Below are 14,693 nucleotides of genomic sequence, written 5' to 3' on the forward strand. Positions count from 1 at the left end.
CGGGCGCGGGCGGGAGGCACTGCGGGGCCCGGCGACCGCGGGCTCCAATGGCGAAGCCGGCGCGGCCCCTGCTAATTACATAAGCGGGACGTCAATAATTCGCGGGAAAACGCGAAAAAGATGGCGCCCCGCGCCCGGGGGGCCCCTTCCTGAGCGCCCCGGCCCCTCCCTCCGCCGCCTCCCCCTCCTCCCCGCGGCGCCCCCGCCCCGCCCCGCCCCCGCCGAGACCCCGACCCCGGCCCCACGGGCGGACACTCGGCCAGGCAGCCGCGGGCCGCGCGCAGCCGCCTCCGCCGCCGCCGATGCGCCTGGTGGCCAGACTCCAAGTGGGACCGGCGGACACGCAGCTCCGCGGTAAGTGGCGCTGCCGCGGCCTCCCGGGAGGGGACACCCCGCCGCACCTTCCCCGCCTGCACGCCTCCCACGCTTCGCCGACTCGCGCGCGCTGGAGAGGGCACGGAGCCCAGCGGAGCCTCGCGCGGGACCCAGGGGTGGCTGCGGACGAGGCTCCTCCGGGCCCGAGCTATGGGGGTGGGGGGCGTGGGCTACAGATCCGTTGCTGGCACCCAGCCTCGTCCCTTGCCGGTGAGGGCTGGAGGGGGAGCAGAGAGGGAGACGTTTGGGGTTTCGCTCACGTCCAAAGTACCGCTGCGGCGGACCGGGGCGGGGTGCTGCCTCCGAGGGGAGCGCGTGCACCGCAGGGGGTCCCCCTGAGAGCTGGGGCCCCCGCCCCAACACCCTTTTAAAAAGCCAACGGCCGCCCCGGGAGAGGCCCCGGCGCATGAATCATCCTCGTTTCCTGCCCCCGCCCGGCCCCGCGCTCTGGGCGCCGCGGATTTGAACTGGACGCCGAGGGGAACCCGCAAACAGGCACTGCTTTGCCGATGGGTTTGAATCAGCCAATCACAGCCCGCGGGGGCCCGCTCCAGGAGGACGCGGGCGGGGTGGGGGCCGTCCCCCGGGGGCCCCAGCCTGGCCAGGAGGGCGGCGCGGCGGCCGGGCCGGCTCCCAGGGCGCCGCGGGGGAGGAAGTGTCAGTTTGTGAACCTGCCGCGGCCAGGGCCCCAGGCTCCAGGCCAGGCGGGCGGGGACAGCCAGGTGGCAGGGAAAGAACAGGGGTTCAGACCACGTCGTTTCTAGCCCGGAGCCTGGCGCTGAGCCCTACAGAACAGACAGACCGAGAGGGTGGGGGCTGGGGCCGTGGCCTTGCTGCGGTGCGGGGAGCCTCCCTGGGACTTAACTTTCACACCCGCATCGGCGCCGCTCTGGACAGCGGTCCACACGGGCTCACAGGAGTGCCACAGAGAATGCCAGGTGCCTAGCACCACGGCACAGAAAGGAGACCGCGCAGCACAGCCGGAGGACAGCCAGCGCAGTGGTGCTCTGGCTGTAGCTGGGAGGGCAAACGGGGGGCATGGAGCCAGGTGTACCCAGAAAAGGGAACTGGTGGCCCTGGGTGCCGGCAGTGCCATTCCTGGCCAGTGCAAGGGGAGCGCCAGGCTCAAGCAACAGGTATTGAAGGAGTGAATGAATCCACAGATGAATGAGTGAATGAATGAATAAATGAATGGCCTAAGCCCAAGGATGCCCACACCACCACCTCCCCCCCCCCCCCCCCCCCCGCGCTAGGGCCACGGCAGGAGGATGGCCAAAAAGGCAGGGATGCCAGAAGTCGGTGGGCTCTGGGAGCTCATTGGTTGGGGAAGCCCGAGGTGGGTGGGGTTACAGATGGGAGGACCTGGGGGATGCTGAGATGCTCTGAGCCACAGAGCACTTCTGAGGGCAAGGAGAGAGACAGGCACAGACAGGCTGGCAGGGAAATGACCTAACCACCTGGAGAAAATCTGCATCTGGGTGAAGGCAGCAGCAGGGTTTAATGTCCCAGAATCCCCATTCCCTCATTCTGTACATGAGCGTAGAAAGGGAGATTACTCAAGCCTCAGATGGCCAAGCTGGTATCCAGGGGTTTCTCTTTGAAGGTGAGTTTTCTCTGTCGAGAGATCTCAGGCTAGGGGTGGGAGGGCCTGAGAACTTTCCAGCTGCTGCCCAGGAGATGGCCCTCCTCCCTGAGGCCAGGGTGTGCGTTTGTCTCAGAACTAAAACTTCAGCCTACTGGAACAGGGAGTGTGCTCAGGCCCCCACCAGGGTCTTGGCTGCGTGTGGGTGGAGGGACCTGTTCTCATGGTGGTCTGGGTGAGGAGAAAGCAAGAGGACTCAGAACCTCCCCCAACCGCGAACCATGGCTCTGCCTCTGGCCTGTCAGCCGCTGCTTCTTCTTGCTACACTTCAGTTTCCCCCCTCTGTAAAATGGGAATATTATCTCCCTTGTAGAACTGTCCTGAGGATTTGATGAGATATTATGCAGAATATTCCAGAATCAGCAGTTCCCTTCCTTTCCTTGGGGGTGCTTCCTGCCATGGGGGAAGCAAAAACCAGAAACTCTCTTCCGTTTCTCTCTCAGTGTCAGCAGAAGCTGATGGAGACTCGAGCTCTGGACCCAGGGACTCGGGGTTCCTATGGTGCCACCAGCCACCTCCCCAAAAAGGCGGCCCTGGCAAAGGCCCAAAACAACGTCAAAGATCTGATGTCCAAACTGACCGAGGGCCAGTATGTGCTGTGCCGCTGGACAGATGGCCTGTATTACCTCGGGAAGATCAAGAGGGTAAACTTTTCCTCCCCATGCCCCGTCCACCCCAACCCTCTGCTCCTTCTCTGGCCTGGTCCCCAGAACAGCACTGGGGGGAAAGGGGACTGTTGGGAAATTACCTGGAGCAGGGAAGGGGGGCTTGGTGCCTGAAAACTGGAAAGAGCAGGAGGGCCCAGCCAGAGGCTGGTCTTGCAGGCAGCAGCCTTGATGTCAATATCAACCAACCAAATCTTTGGAAAAGTGCCCCACGTGCTCACAGAACATATCAAGGCCAGGCAGGAGAGGAACATGAATGGCCATCTGCCCTGGTTGCCCCCGTCCCCAGCGCTCCCACAAGTGTCACCCTGCCTCCCCCGTCCCACTGCGACAGTCCTTGGATGCGGGAGCCAGGCACCTCCCTCCAGTGTTGTTCCCCAGCTACCTGCCACACACATGCGCGTGCACACACACACACACACCATATAGCTTCGCTCTGCTCTCTGGAGCACCAAAGAGAAGAAAAAACTTTGTTCCAGACTGGCTTGCCTCATGCTCACACTGCTCCCTCTCTGTACCCCAGGTCAGCAGTTCTAAGCAAAGCTGCCTGGTGACTTTTGAAGATAATTCCAAATACTGGGTCTTGTGGAAGGATATACAGCACGGTAAGTGTGCTTAACTAACTTTTCAGGGACCCACCCCTCCCAAGGCCTTGCCCTGTGTTAGCTTCAGTGTTCTGCTTTCCTCTCCTTCCCCTTCTGATTCGTGGCATCTGCTCTGGTGCATGGACCCCCATCAAGTCTGAGATGGTGGTCAGATGACCAGTGGTGGAGACACCACTGGGAGGTGGGGCCACTGGGCCTGGGTCTTGGGCCTGAGTTGACTTACTGGCTGTACTTGGTCTCTTGCTCTGAGTCAGGCTGGGAACCAGCAGAGAGTTGTGAAACAGAACTCTCAGTCCTCGAGGAACCCGAATGGTCTGCCCGATGACTTTGGGAGAAAAGTAGTGGGGACAGCTCAGTGTGGCAGGGAGCTGGGCATGAGTGAGAGACCAAAAAAAGTAGAGCTGGCCCGAGGAAAGATGGCTGTGCCCAGTAGAGTTGGACCAGTTCCGGATGCAGAGGGAACCTGGGTCAGGCACCATCCCTGCCTGCAGAGAGTCAACAACCTTTTCCAGAGAAGGCACTTGGGGGCATCTGTTCCACCTTCTCCTTTTCCATGCACACGGCAGACACCAGCAGCCATCCAGCACTCCTGGGTACCCGGTGTGGAGCTCCCAGCAGCTGCTGCCAGAGCTGGCATGGGGTCTTGTCTTTCCCCTCTGATGGGTTTCAGGGTCAGAGAGCCCACGGACCAAGTTCCAGAACTGCCACTTTGAGGCTGCAAGTGACATAACCTCTCTGAGTCTTTTTCTTCATCTGGGGATGATTATATGAAATAATCCAAAAAAAGTGCTTAACCCTGTGCTATTGAGTTACTGGGAAGCAGTTTCTCAAGAATGTGTTACCGGAAGAGATGATTCCAGGAATCCTGCCAAGGAGAAGCTGCATAACCCAGCCAGATAGGACAGCTTTCAGACAGTCCTTTCCTCCAGGAGACAGCGGCCAGGGCAGATGGTCATTCTCCAAGCCCCCTTTGCCCACACTTAGGATACGAAGGGTCCCAGTACTGGTTTCCAGCTGGAGAAGTCGTTGGCTCCCTGCAGCAGGCCTTATGTTGAGAGCCCACTGTGTGCCAGACTCCATCGGGGTGTGGGGAAACCAGCTGTTCCACAGTCGCATGCCTGCTCCCCCAGGCAGCTCAGTGGTGCCCTGGCATCTCCCAGGATGAGAGCATGCAGCTGGGCACTGGCCAAGGTGTTGTTCTATCACTTCATGAAGCCAGCCAAGGCTCACCCAGTGCCACTAGCTTCTTGAGGTATTATTCAGGAATAAGAGGAAAGGTTCCTGCCTGGCCATTTATAGAACACACACATCTTGGGCACCTGCTGTGTGCTACAGTGGCTAGAGACATGAGGAAACATCATTCCTGCCCATTAAAGACCTCCAGGCTGCTGGGAATGAACGAATCATGAATTCAAATATATTTGATGTATACTTACAAACTTTTCACATATAGAGACATATTCATTCTTCCCAAAAGAAAGAGAGGAAACCAGTAGACTTAAAACAGTTATAAAAGCAAATCAGCTAGTCACCATGTGTGGGTTTTATTTAGATCTTAATTCAAAATAGAGCTAAAATTGTTAGGATATTTTAAGAGAAAGTTGGAAATGTGAACACTGAATTTGTTGATAATATTAAAAATATGTCAATTTTAGGTACAATAAAGGAATGCAGCTTATAAAAGTCCTTCAGAGAGATACATGCTGGAATATTTACAGGAAAATGACTAGGTATCTGGAACTTGATTCAAAATAATTACAGGAGGGGTAAGAGGAGAAGGATCAAATTGGAACAAGACTGGCCATGAATCTATAATTGTTAATGAGAACATGGGCTTTGATTGTAGTAGCCTATTATCATCCCATTAATACTTTTTAAAAAGACACTTGAGAGGTGGAGTAAGAGAGAGCGCCCCCAGGTGTTGGTGTACCCCCTAAATGCCTGCGATGGCCAGGGCTGGGCAGTGGGAGGATCTGCTTATGTTAGCAATCTACGTTTGGCCAGAAGCTGAAATTGGGAGCTGGAGCTAAGACCCCAAACCCAGTACTCAGGTATGGGGCATGAGTATCAACCACGATGCCGAACACCTCCACAATAAATTTTTAGCATTATTTAATATAGGAACAACACAGTCTGTGCCAAGTTAGGAGAGGAAACATGAGTATAATTGACAACAAAGGATTTGATGGCAAACAGCTGTGGGTTTGAGTCGCACCTCTCCCTCTTATTGTAAAGAAAGGGAATTCGCCTCTCGGAGCCTGGATTTCTGTTGTCAGGATGGCATTCACAGACACCTCCAGGTGGTTGGGGACACTGCACACTGGAGACCGCAGTAACCCCAGAGGCTCTGTTTTCCAGCCGGCGTCCCTGGGGAGGAGCCCACGTGCAACATCTGCCTGGGGAAGACTTCAGGGCCGCTCAATGAGATCCTCATCTGTGGGAAGTGTGGCCTGGGTGAGTGGCCTGCTAGGCATCACTCCAGTCCATGGGGGCCTCAGCCTGCTCCCAGCTTCTGCGGGAATCCAGAGCCAAAGCGGGGGGGGGGGGGGGGTCATGGCTTCAGTGGGGGAGGGGGACACATGGGGGAAAGCATGAAGGAGCGTGTAGGGGGTTCTCCTAGGTGGAGAGGATGAGTAGGAAAGGGGGTGCCAGCTCGGCCTCCTTGGTGGGCATGGTCAGCCAGCAACTGTGCCACAGCCCTGCCAGCTCTGCTGCCTTGGGAGGGACTGGCCTGGAGCTGCCCCTCCCTAGCAGGCACTCACCGGCCCCTCCTCCACTCTAGGTTACCACCAGCAGTGCCACATCCCCATAGCAGGCAGTGCAGACCGGCCCCTGCTCACCCCTTGGTTCTGCCGACGCTGCATCTTCGCACTGGCCGTCCGGGTGAGCCCTCGCCCTTCCCAGCCCCAGCTCCGGGCAGAAGAGCCACAACTGGGGCTTGGGCACAGAGTATGCCTCTGCCCCCTGCCAGGTCCTCGAGCCACCCCATGCCTCCGTTTCCCCTGCTGTAACATGGACACGGGGTGGATGTCAGCCGGAGGTCCTCTCCCAAGCTACACTCAGTCTTGACTTACTACTAATGAACAGTATTTCCAGCAGCGCCTCCCCGGATAGAAAAGGATGGGTTTGGGGTGTGGGAGAAAAACGCTGTTTGCATGGCTGAGCCCCAGAAATGCGCAGCAGCCTTCACCTTGGAGGCCGAGGTTCTGGGACCCTGAGGTGATTCCCGCCCTCGTCTCGCCCCCAGAAAGGCGGCGCACTGAAAAAGGGCGCCATCGCCAGGACGCTGCAGGCCGTGAAGATGGTGCTGTCCTACCAGCCCGAGGAGCTCGAGTGGGATTCGCCCCACCGCACCAACCAGCAGCAGTGCTACTGCTACTGCGGCGGGCCGGGAGAGTAAGGCACCAGGGAGAGAGGCGGGGAGGCTGTGGAGGGCCGGGACGGGGGTAGGCCCGGGTGACAGCCTCGGATGGGGCCCAGAGTGTCAGCCTGGAGGCAGGCCCGGGGTGACAGCCTTTGGTGGGGCCCGGAGTGTCAGCCTGGGGCGGGGTCGGAGTGACAGCCTGGGGTTGGGTCGGAGTGACAGCCTGGGGGCGGGGTCGGAGTGACAGCCTGGGGGCGGGGCCCAGAGTGACAGCTTGGGATGGGACCCGGAGTGACAGCCTGGGGGCGGGGTCGGAGTGTCAACCTGGGGACGGGGCCCGGAGTGACAGCCTGGGGGCGGGGCCAGGAATGTCAGCCTGGGGGCGGGGCCAGGAATGTCAGCCTAGGGGCGGGGTCCGGAGTGTCAGCCTGGGGGCGGAGCCCGGCGTGTCAACCCCGGGCGCGGGGCTCGGTGCGTTAGCTGTGGGGGTGGGGTCTCAAGGAGCGGAGCTCGCAGTTCAGCCTGGGGGCGGGACCGCAAGGGGTGACCCGGAACATCAGCCGAGTGGACGAAACCTCTAAGGGACAGACCTAGAGTTTCAGCCGTGGGGCGGGGTCTCGAGTGGCGGACTCGGCGTGTGGGCTTCGGGGGCCCTGAATGTGGGCCTCCAGGACGCGTCTAAGGAGGCTGGGTCTCCAGGGGTGGGCCCCCAGGGGGTTGGGCTTGGCGCCTGAGGAGACCTGGAAGATGAAAGATCCGAGGACTGGGCTGCAGGGAGCGACAAGGGGCACTCTCAGGCAAAGGGCTGAGAGCCGAGCACTGTGGGGATGGAGATGTTGAGCGGTTATGGTTTGGTCTGGACGTCCAAATCCTGGACCTCGCCATCCTGAGCCTCTGTCACCAGGGCAACTGAGCCTGCTGCCTTGGGCTCCGTGCACCTGCATGCTGGAAGGAATCACACATCGGGAACTGGGGCCCCCTTCAGGAGTCTCCAAGGCCCTAAATTGCAGACCCAAGCTCTGCTGTCGAGGACTTTATAAAGACCCATAGCCCAACTGGGTAAACTTGACCAAATCATCCCAACTTCATCCAACTTCCTGGAGAGACAACAGAGGGAGAAATGCTTACAGGAATATTTCCTTGGCATACTTCTCCCAAGCTTAGATGGCACAGCTGAGAGGCATCCCAAACCTTGACTAGGACCAAGGCATCAACATTTCAGCCTGAACCACACTTAACCACAGTGTGAACAATGCACTGAGTTATTCAGGGAATGCTGTTTTGCACTTGATTTGTACTCAGTATTTGTTGAATGGTCCTAGTTGGATAGGAAACTCAGATGTAGCCCTGCACCCTTGTGGCTTACAGGAGCCATTATTCATTCTCCCATGAAGCCTTTGCCTGCTGTTGATGTCTGGGAGGCAGCGTGTACGACACAGGCCAGACGTGGAGGTTCCAGGGTAGCCTGGGCAGGAAGGAGAGCTTGGACTTAGAAGTTAAGGAGGCCAGAATTTGACTGGCCATCCACTGCTTGGCCTCTGAATGACCTTGAACAAGCCTCTGCCTCATCCTCATGATGGGGGCTTGTCCTTGACCAGATGGTAAGCTCATTGAGGTAGGTCTGTGCCTGGCTCCCTGGCACAGCCCCTGCACTCACACATGGTGGAATTCTCCTCCCTTGCTGCTGGGGGAGGACGACCTAATGACGGGAAAAGGTTGCTGAGACGTGTCTGTGCTCCTGGCTCCGGCTCACCCCTGCCCCTGTCTCCCCAGATGGTACCTGCGGATGCTGCAATGTCACCGGTGCCGGCAGTGGTTCCATGAGGCCTGCACCCAATGCCTCAATGAACCCATGATGTTTGGAGACCGGTAGGTACTGATCACGTCCAGCAGGGCCTCGGAGTGAGGTGCAGGAACAGGGTGGAGGTGGAGATGAGCGACAGTGATGCCCGGTGGTCCCCACGCAGCAGCGGGAGTATAGACCTGTTTCCTGGGGGGGGGGGGGCGGTGGCTCGGGGAGGGGAGGCCTCAGGTGTTCTGGGCCACTTCTCTTGTTGCTATTGCTTTGTGAAATCACAAAGTCATGCCTTCCCAAAGGCCCAGTCTCTTTTAGTGTCTGGGGAGGGAGGAGTGACAGTCCTTTCTTGACACCCCTACTCAGGGTTGTTGTAGAAGCTGCTAGAGAAGTGGATAAGCTTGGTTCAGCTACTCTGTACTGGAGTTAAGAGAAGGGATTCGGCCAGGCAAACCTGATGTTGTGTGTCATTTGGAGAGAAAGGTGGTGACTGCTACAGCCCAGTGTAGCCCAGAACAATGATACCTGGGAAGGGAGGTCCCTGTCCTGCCCTATCCTTACCACTCAAGAAATTACCAGCTCCAAGTGAGGCTACGGACAGTGGGAAATTGGGGAATGGCCCGGGGGCTAGTCTACGGTGGGCTGTCACAGTCCATCCGGCCACAGGACCCCTCTCTGTACCATCCCTCCCCCCATAGGTTCTACTTATTCTTCTGCTCCGTGTGTAACCAGGGCCCAGAATACATTGAGCGGCTCCCCTTGAGATGGTGAGACGGGAGAGGGAGGCAGCCTGGCCACAATCCACCCACATCCACTCGCTGCAACTACCTGCCCCTCTTCCACCTTGCCCCATCCTCCGCTTGCCCCCAGGAGGCAATGGCCCTGGCTGCACAGGCTGCCACCTCACCTGCCTCCTCCTGTTCACCCCCTGCCCAGGGTGGATGTGGTTCACCTGGCCCTCTACAACCTTGGGGTGCAGAGCAAGAAGAAGTACTTTGACTTTGAGGAGATTCTGGCTTTTGTCAACCACCACTGGGAGCTCCTGCAGCTTGGCAAGGTATGCGGGGCTGCGGAGTGCCTGAGGAACAGAGAGGGTTGCCCATGTCACAGGGGGTGGGCCCAGGAGGAGCTGCATCTCAGGAGTACATCACCGCAAGCTGGAGCTTCCCCGAGTCCGGGTCTTGGAGCCTGACCTCAAATGTTCACAGTGGGTAGGGTGGGGCCTCACCAACTCTTCAGGGAGCTGGGCCAATGGGTCAAATCTGGAACAGGCTGTCTGCTGCTGAGGTCTTTGGCCCACTCCAGGGTTCCTGGCCAGGTGGCCAGTGGAGTGGGCCTGCCCCCTGCTGACCCTGTTTGGAATAGTCACCAGGGCAGCCAAGTTAACAGAGCCTTGGACGACTCCCGTGGCAGTGTGGCTGTGGAGCCTCAGGCAGGGCCTCCCTGACCACTCCCACACTGGGGCTGGCCACCCTAATCCCCAGTGACACCCTAAGAACCCTCTCCAGCACATGCGGAGCGTCACATTTGTCTCTACTGTTGCTTCTTCGATGAGACAGACTTTTACAGCAACTTTTATGGTATCTAACGGTTTCAAATGGTATCTCCCTTTATGATGCCTGATCGCTTACAAGGCATTTATATGATATACCCTTGGAACGTAGACAGGGTTGGCATTTTTAACAATGATGTTTTAACTTTTCGTATTGATAAAAAAAAAAAGACCATATATGTTCCTGGATGAAAATACTTAATATACCAAACAACATGAGGCAGTATACTTTAAAAAAATCTGTGTTGTACATCAGAATAATTGCAGAAATAATGAGACATGCACAGGTACGTTTCCTTCCGGCCTTTGCTGTTATGTACATTTCTTTCTTTGTATGTGGATTACTTTATCATTGGAAATGGCCCCTTTCCGAAGTTACATTCTACCAGAACCACTTTATTCAAGAGTCTCTGTAAACTTTCCCAGTGCTGTGTTGCTTTCTGCTGTAGGTTACTGCTCCTTCCTGTGGGGTTCCAAGTTTCTTTCCCATTTGCCCAGTATTAGCCATGGTGCCACTTCGTCCCATGTCACAGTCATGCCAGAATACACACAGCAGCATCAGGGGTCAAGGGCATGGAGAATTTTCTGGCTCTTGGTGCACTTTGGCCAGGAGTTTTTCTCTCCATTTCTAAACAGGAAAGTGAGCTCATCAGAGAGGTGAAAAAACTTCTCTGAGGTCATGGAGTGAGTCAGAGGCCCTCCGCTAGCACTTGGGCACACCAGGAGAGGGAGGGGTCAAGGGAGGGCCTGGGTGCAACCGCCCTGCTGGCCTGCTCCCTGCAGCTCACCAGCACCCCCGTGACAGATCGAGGACCACACCTCCTCAACGCTCTCAACAGTTACAAAAGCCGGTGAGTGAAGCAAGGGGGAAGGAGGCTGGGAGCCCCAGGCAGGTGTGGCTTCAGCCTTCAGTTCTTCCTGCCTCACAGACTAGGCCCCAAATGGGTTCCCTGCCTGGTCTTCCTCCCCTGCTCTCCCCTGTTCTTCAAGATGCAGGATACGATCCAGCTCCTGCCGCTCCTGAGCGGCAGGGCCATGGACACACTGCACCTGCAGCCCTGCTCTCTGAGCGCCCCTCCTGCTCTAACCAGTTGGGGTGCTGGGCCAGGCATGGAGGGATGGAGTCCATCCCTCAGCTGCTCAGCCTTCAGAGGTCTCAGTTTCCTCACCACCCGGGCTTCCAGGGCTGGCACTGAAGGGCATTGTGGTCAGCCTATAGTCTTGCCTGTTGACTCAAGGCACCAGCCCTTTCCAGCCTCTGGCTTCGCACTCACTGTTTTGCTCCCACCCGTCACCTTCACGTTTTGCTTGTATGAATCCCAGACACAGCCCTGCTCCCCTTCCTGCCCTCTCATCCCAGTGCACAGTCCCCTCCATGCCTGGAGGTGCTTTCAGTCCCCTGGTGAAGGAGGCCAGAGAATAGATGAGGTGGGATCCAGCCGTGTGCACCGGTGGTGCACTGTGAGCTGCGAGAGGCCTTCCTGTAGGAAGTGGCCTGGGGGGCGAGGTGCTGGTTGAGGCTGAGGAGAAAGGGGATCAGAGCTGCAGGGACCACATAGGATGCACAGGAACAAAGAACAACGAGAAAGCACCTTCTCCGCCCCTCCCGGACCCCCTCTTCCATGGACCTGGAGGAGGCGGGGGGAAGCAGTAGCTCAGGAGGCCTCTCGGCTTTTGGGCTCTGGGTCCAGAGAGGTGCGTCCTATGCCTGGTCACCCCTCCTCAGGAGGACACACTGACAGGCTCCAGAACTTTCTCCTCACCAGCTTCCTCTGCGGCAAGGAGATCAAGAAGAAGAAATGCATCTTCCGCTTGCGCATCCGAGTCCCACCCAACCCCCCGGGGAAGCTGCTGCCAGACAAGGGGCTGGTACCTGCTGAGACTGGCCGAGCTGCCTCTGAGCTGCGGAAGAGAGGAAAAAGCAAGCCTGGGTCAGCGCTGGGGTCCCAGGGGGGCTGCCCGGTGGGGTACAATGGCACCCAAGTAATCTGGGACTACACCCAGCCTGTTGATCTGAGGCCCATTCCCTGGCTACTTCCCCAGAATCCTTTAGCGTCCCATCCGGGTCCAGGTTTGCTGGATTAAGGGGGTAAAGGGACCTGCACCCTCCCTCTTGTGGCCAGCTGAGCCCTCCTCCTGGGTGCCAGGGCCCAGGGTATTTCTCCTGCTGCCTCCTGGCCAGTCTCCATGCTTGGAGCCCCAGGATTCACCCTTCTCCCCAGAACCCCTTGCAAAGTGCCCACTCCCCAGGGCTGATTCCAGCCCCCAAGCTGCTCCTGATGGCCCTGTCTCTGGGTCACCCTAGCCCTCCAGCTGTGACTGAGCCGCCCTCTCTATTTTCTGTCTTTGCAGTTTATTGCCCCACGAATTCCAACAACAGAAAAGGCGAGTTTATAGAAGAAAAAGATCAAAGTTTTTGCTGGAAGATGCTATTCCCAGTGTTAGTGTCTGTTTTCTTCCTCTCCACTTTGACACACAGGGTCAGCCGCGTTAGGGGCTCCTGTGGTGCCGAAAGCTAAGTGGTACTTCTCAGCCCACCAGGGCACCGGGGCCTGGTAAAGCTCAGCGAGCAAAAGCCAGACACTCCATTCTCCCCCTAACTGTTCCCAAGAACACAAGGTGGGCAGGAGGAGGGCAGGGTGGGCAGTGACCTTCCCGAGGTCACATGTCAAGGCAGTGGTGGAGCCCAACCTAGCACCAAGGTCCGGGGCAGGGGAGCACTTTCTCAGAGTGGGGTGGGGGGCATTCCCCAGGAACCCAGCACTTAATAGTTTACAACAGAGTAAAGCAGGGCAGGGACTGTGGTCCCCAGCTTGCATTTGAGTTAAATGAGGCCCAGAGGAGGAGAGTACATAAAAGCCACCCAAGTTAGGAAGTTGCAGGTTATGACCAGTGTGACCCGGCTCCCTGGTCAGGACTTGGAATAAAGAGGAAGTGGCAGGCCTTACCCCAGGTGGGGCCCAGGCCCTGGCAGAGCTGACTGGACAGCAGACAGCCCGGGTGGTCCTCAGCTGAGGCAGCGCACATATGGGAGGGCAGATCTGACACCTGCTGACAGACCTCCTACCTCCTGCCCCTGTGTCCACAGAGCGACTTCACCTCGGCCTGGAGCACCAACCATCACCTGGCCAGCATCTTTGACTTCACGCTGGATGAAATTCAGAGTTTAAAAAGGTAGCGGTGAGGGAGATGGGGGGGTGGAGGACAAACGAAGAGGCTCCCTTCAGTTCTTGTGGTGCAGGCAGGGGCAATGCCGAGTCCTCAGAGGGAGTGGAAGCCCCCGATTCAAAGTGTCCACATTGCGAGGGCCTGCCTGAAGGGTCTCTACACAGCAGTCTCCAGCCCTTTGTCCTCTGAAACCCCAAGGAGCGGTCTGGGTAGCCTTCCACAGCGTGGCCTCCTCCCTGACACTTTGTCCACAAGTTGCCATGGCTGCCCCATGTGCCCCCTCAGCTCTGCTTCTGCCCTCTGCAAAACCCCTCCTCTGCATCTGACCTCAGACTCGGCTTCTTCCAGGAAGCAGTCCTCCCTGGCTATGTTGCACACAACACTCCTGGCCTGCTCCCCCCAAAGGAGGGGGCGGCATCCTCCATCATTTTGTTTCCAGAATCACTAGGGGTCACTCAGTTCAGCTAAGGCTTGGTAGAGAAAGCAAGGGTAAGAGCTAAGCTTGGGCCCCTACTTACCCCATGACTGTGTGACTTCAGTTAAATTCCCCAACCTCTTGAATCTCATTAGTGTTTTGAAAGCAAGATCCTGCAGTGAAAGTGCTTTTGAAGTGATGTAGTGCCTCAGGCCATACTCATTGTACCCAGTGTGTATTAGCAAGTGGCACCAGGGAAGCCTTTGACTCCTTGAAGACTGGAGGGCTATTATAGGAAATGGACAAGCAGGTGGTGGTATTGGGAAGCTCAGCCTCTGCTGGGATGAATGGTGGTTGTCAAAGGCAAGGATCTAGTGAAGAGGTCCCGAGGGATGCCAAAAGCCAGGCTGGCAGCTTCATTCTCTCCTCCCTCAGTGCCAGCTCAGGGCAGACCTTCTTCTCCGATGTGGACTCCACCGATGCTGCCAGCACCTCTGGCTCTGCTTCCACCAGCCTCTCCTATGACTCCAGGTGAGCTTCCTGGAGCGGTGGCTGCAAAGGCCATCTTCTTCCCCACTTCCCCGGCCCCACCCAGTCCCCCTACTTTCCAATTCCGAAGTATGGCTCATTCTGTACATCACAGTTGCAAGCTGGGGGAAACCTATGTTTTGTGGCTTCTGTCCCAGGGCAAAGCTCTCCGCCTGCCACAGAATGCTGGGACAGCCTCTGCTATGAGATATCTGACCTCAGGTCCTTGGTCTGTTCGTGCTGATTTTGCATGTCCATATCTCCTGGGGTTTGGGAGGGGACAGAGATCTGGGCAGACTCCCAGAGGGTCCAGGCTGTTAGGGAAAGTGCCAGGGAGGGCGGTGTTGCCAACTCAAGGACCCCTTCTGAACCCGGGACTCTGCTAGCTGTTCTTGAGAACACACAGGGCCCTTGCCTAAATGGAATCCAGAGTACAGTGGCCTCAGAGGTGTGCCTCGAGGGCTCTGTCTCCAGACAGCTCTCTATTCCTTTCTCTGCTCTCATCTCTGGATTTGATTTCGTCTGTGTCCATTGCTCTCCTGTGTCTTCTTGTGCGTTCGTGCACAGGCTCTGGGGTACAAGGT

The 14,693-nt window shown here is 57.5% G+C and overlaps 1 protein-coding gene across 3 annotated transcripts in view; it reads left to right on the forward strand.

Moving 5' to 3' along the window:
• PHF19 (PHD finger protein 19) overlaps positions 1-14,693 on the forward strand; it is a 20,781-nt gene continuing 6,088 nt past the window's right edge. For 2 of the 3 annotated variants that reach the window (XM_058672237.1, XM_004594961.3), the window contains exons 1-14: positions 1-354; positions 2,461-2,661; positions 3,206-3,287; positions 5,646-5,741; positions 6,070-6,170; positions 6,535-6,683; positions 8,425-8,520; positions 9,145-9,213; positions 9,383-9,503; positions 10,782-10,849; positions 11,765-11,929; positions 12,351-12,438; positions 13,087-13,172; positions 14,017-14,112. In XM_058672237.1, coding sequence (XP_058528220.1) covers positions 2,476-2,661; positions 3,206-3,287; positions 5,646-5,741; positions 6,070-6,170; positions 6,535-6,683; positions 8,425-8,520; positions 9,145-9,213; positions 9,383-9,503; positions 10,782-10,849; positions 11,765-11,929; positions 12,351-12,438; positions 13,087-13,172; positions 14,017-14,112 — 1,403 coding nt within the window. In that variant the 5' untranslated portion in view covers positions 1-354; positions 2,461-2,475. Of the gene's footprint in view, positions 355-1,160; positions 1,512-2,460; positions 2,662-3,205; positions 3,288-5,645; positions 5,742-6,069; positions 6,171-6,534; positions 6,684-8,424; positions 8,521-9,144; positions 9,214-9,382; positions 9,504-10,781; positions 10,850-11,764; positions 11,930-12,350; positions 12,439-13,086; positions 13,173-14,016; positions 14,113-14,693 lie in introns of those variants that run through there. The other variant, XM_058672238.1, reaches the window with a different exon arrangement.

The sequence above is a fragment of the Ochotona princeps genome, chromosome 14 (genome assembly GCF_030435755.1).
Source record: "Ochotona princeps isolate mOchPri1 chromosome 14, mOchPri1.hap1, whole genome shotgun sequence".
In the NCBI taxonomy this organism is placed as follows: domain Eukaryota; kingdom Metazoa; phylum Chordata; class Mammalia; order Lagomorpha; family Ochotonidae; genus Ochotona; species Ochotona princeps.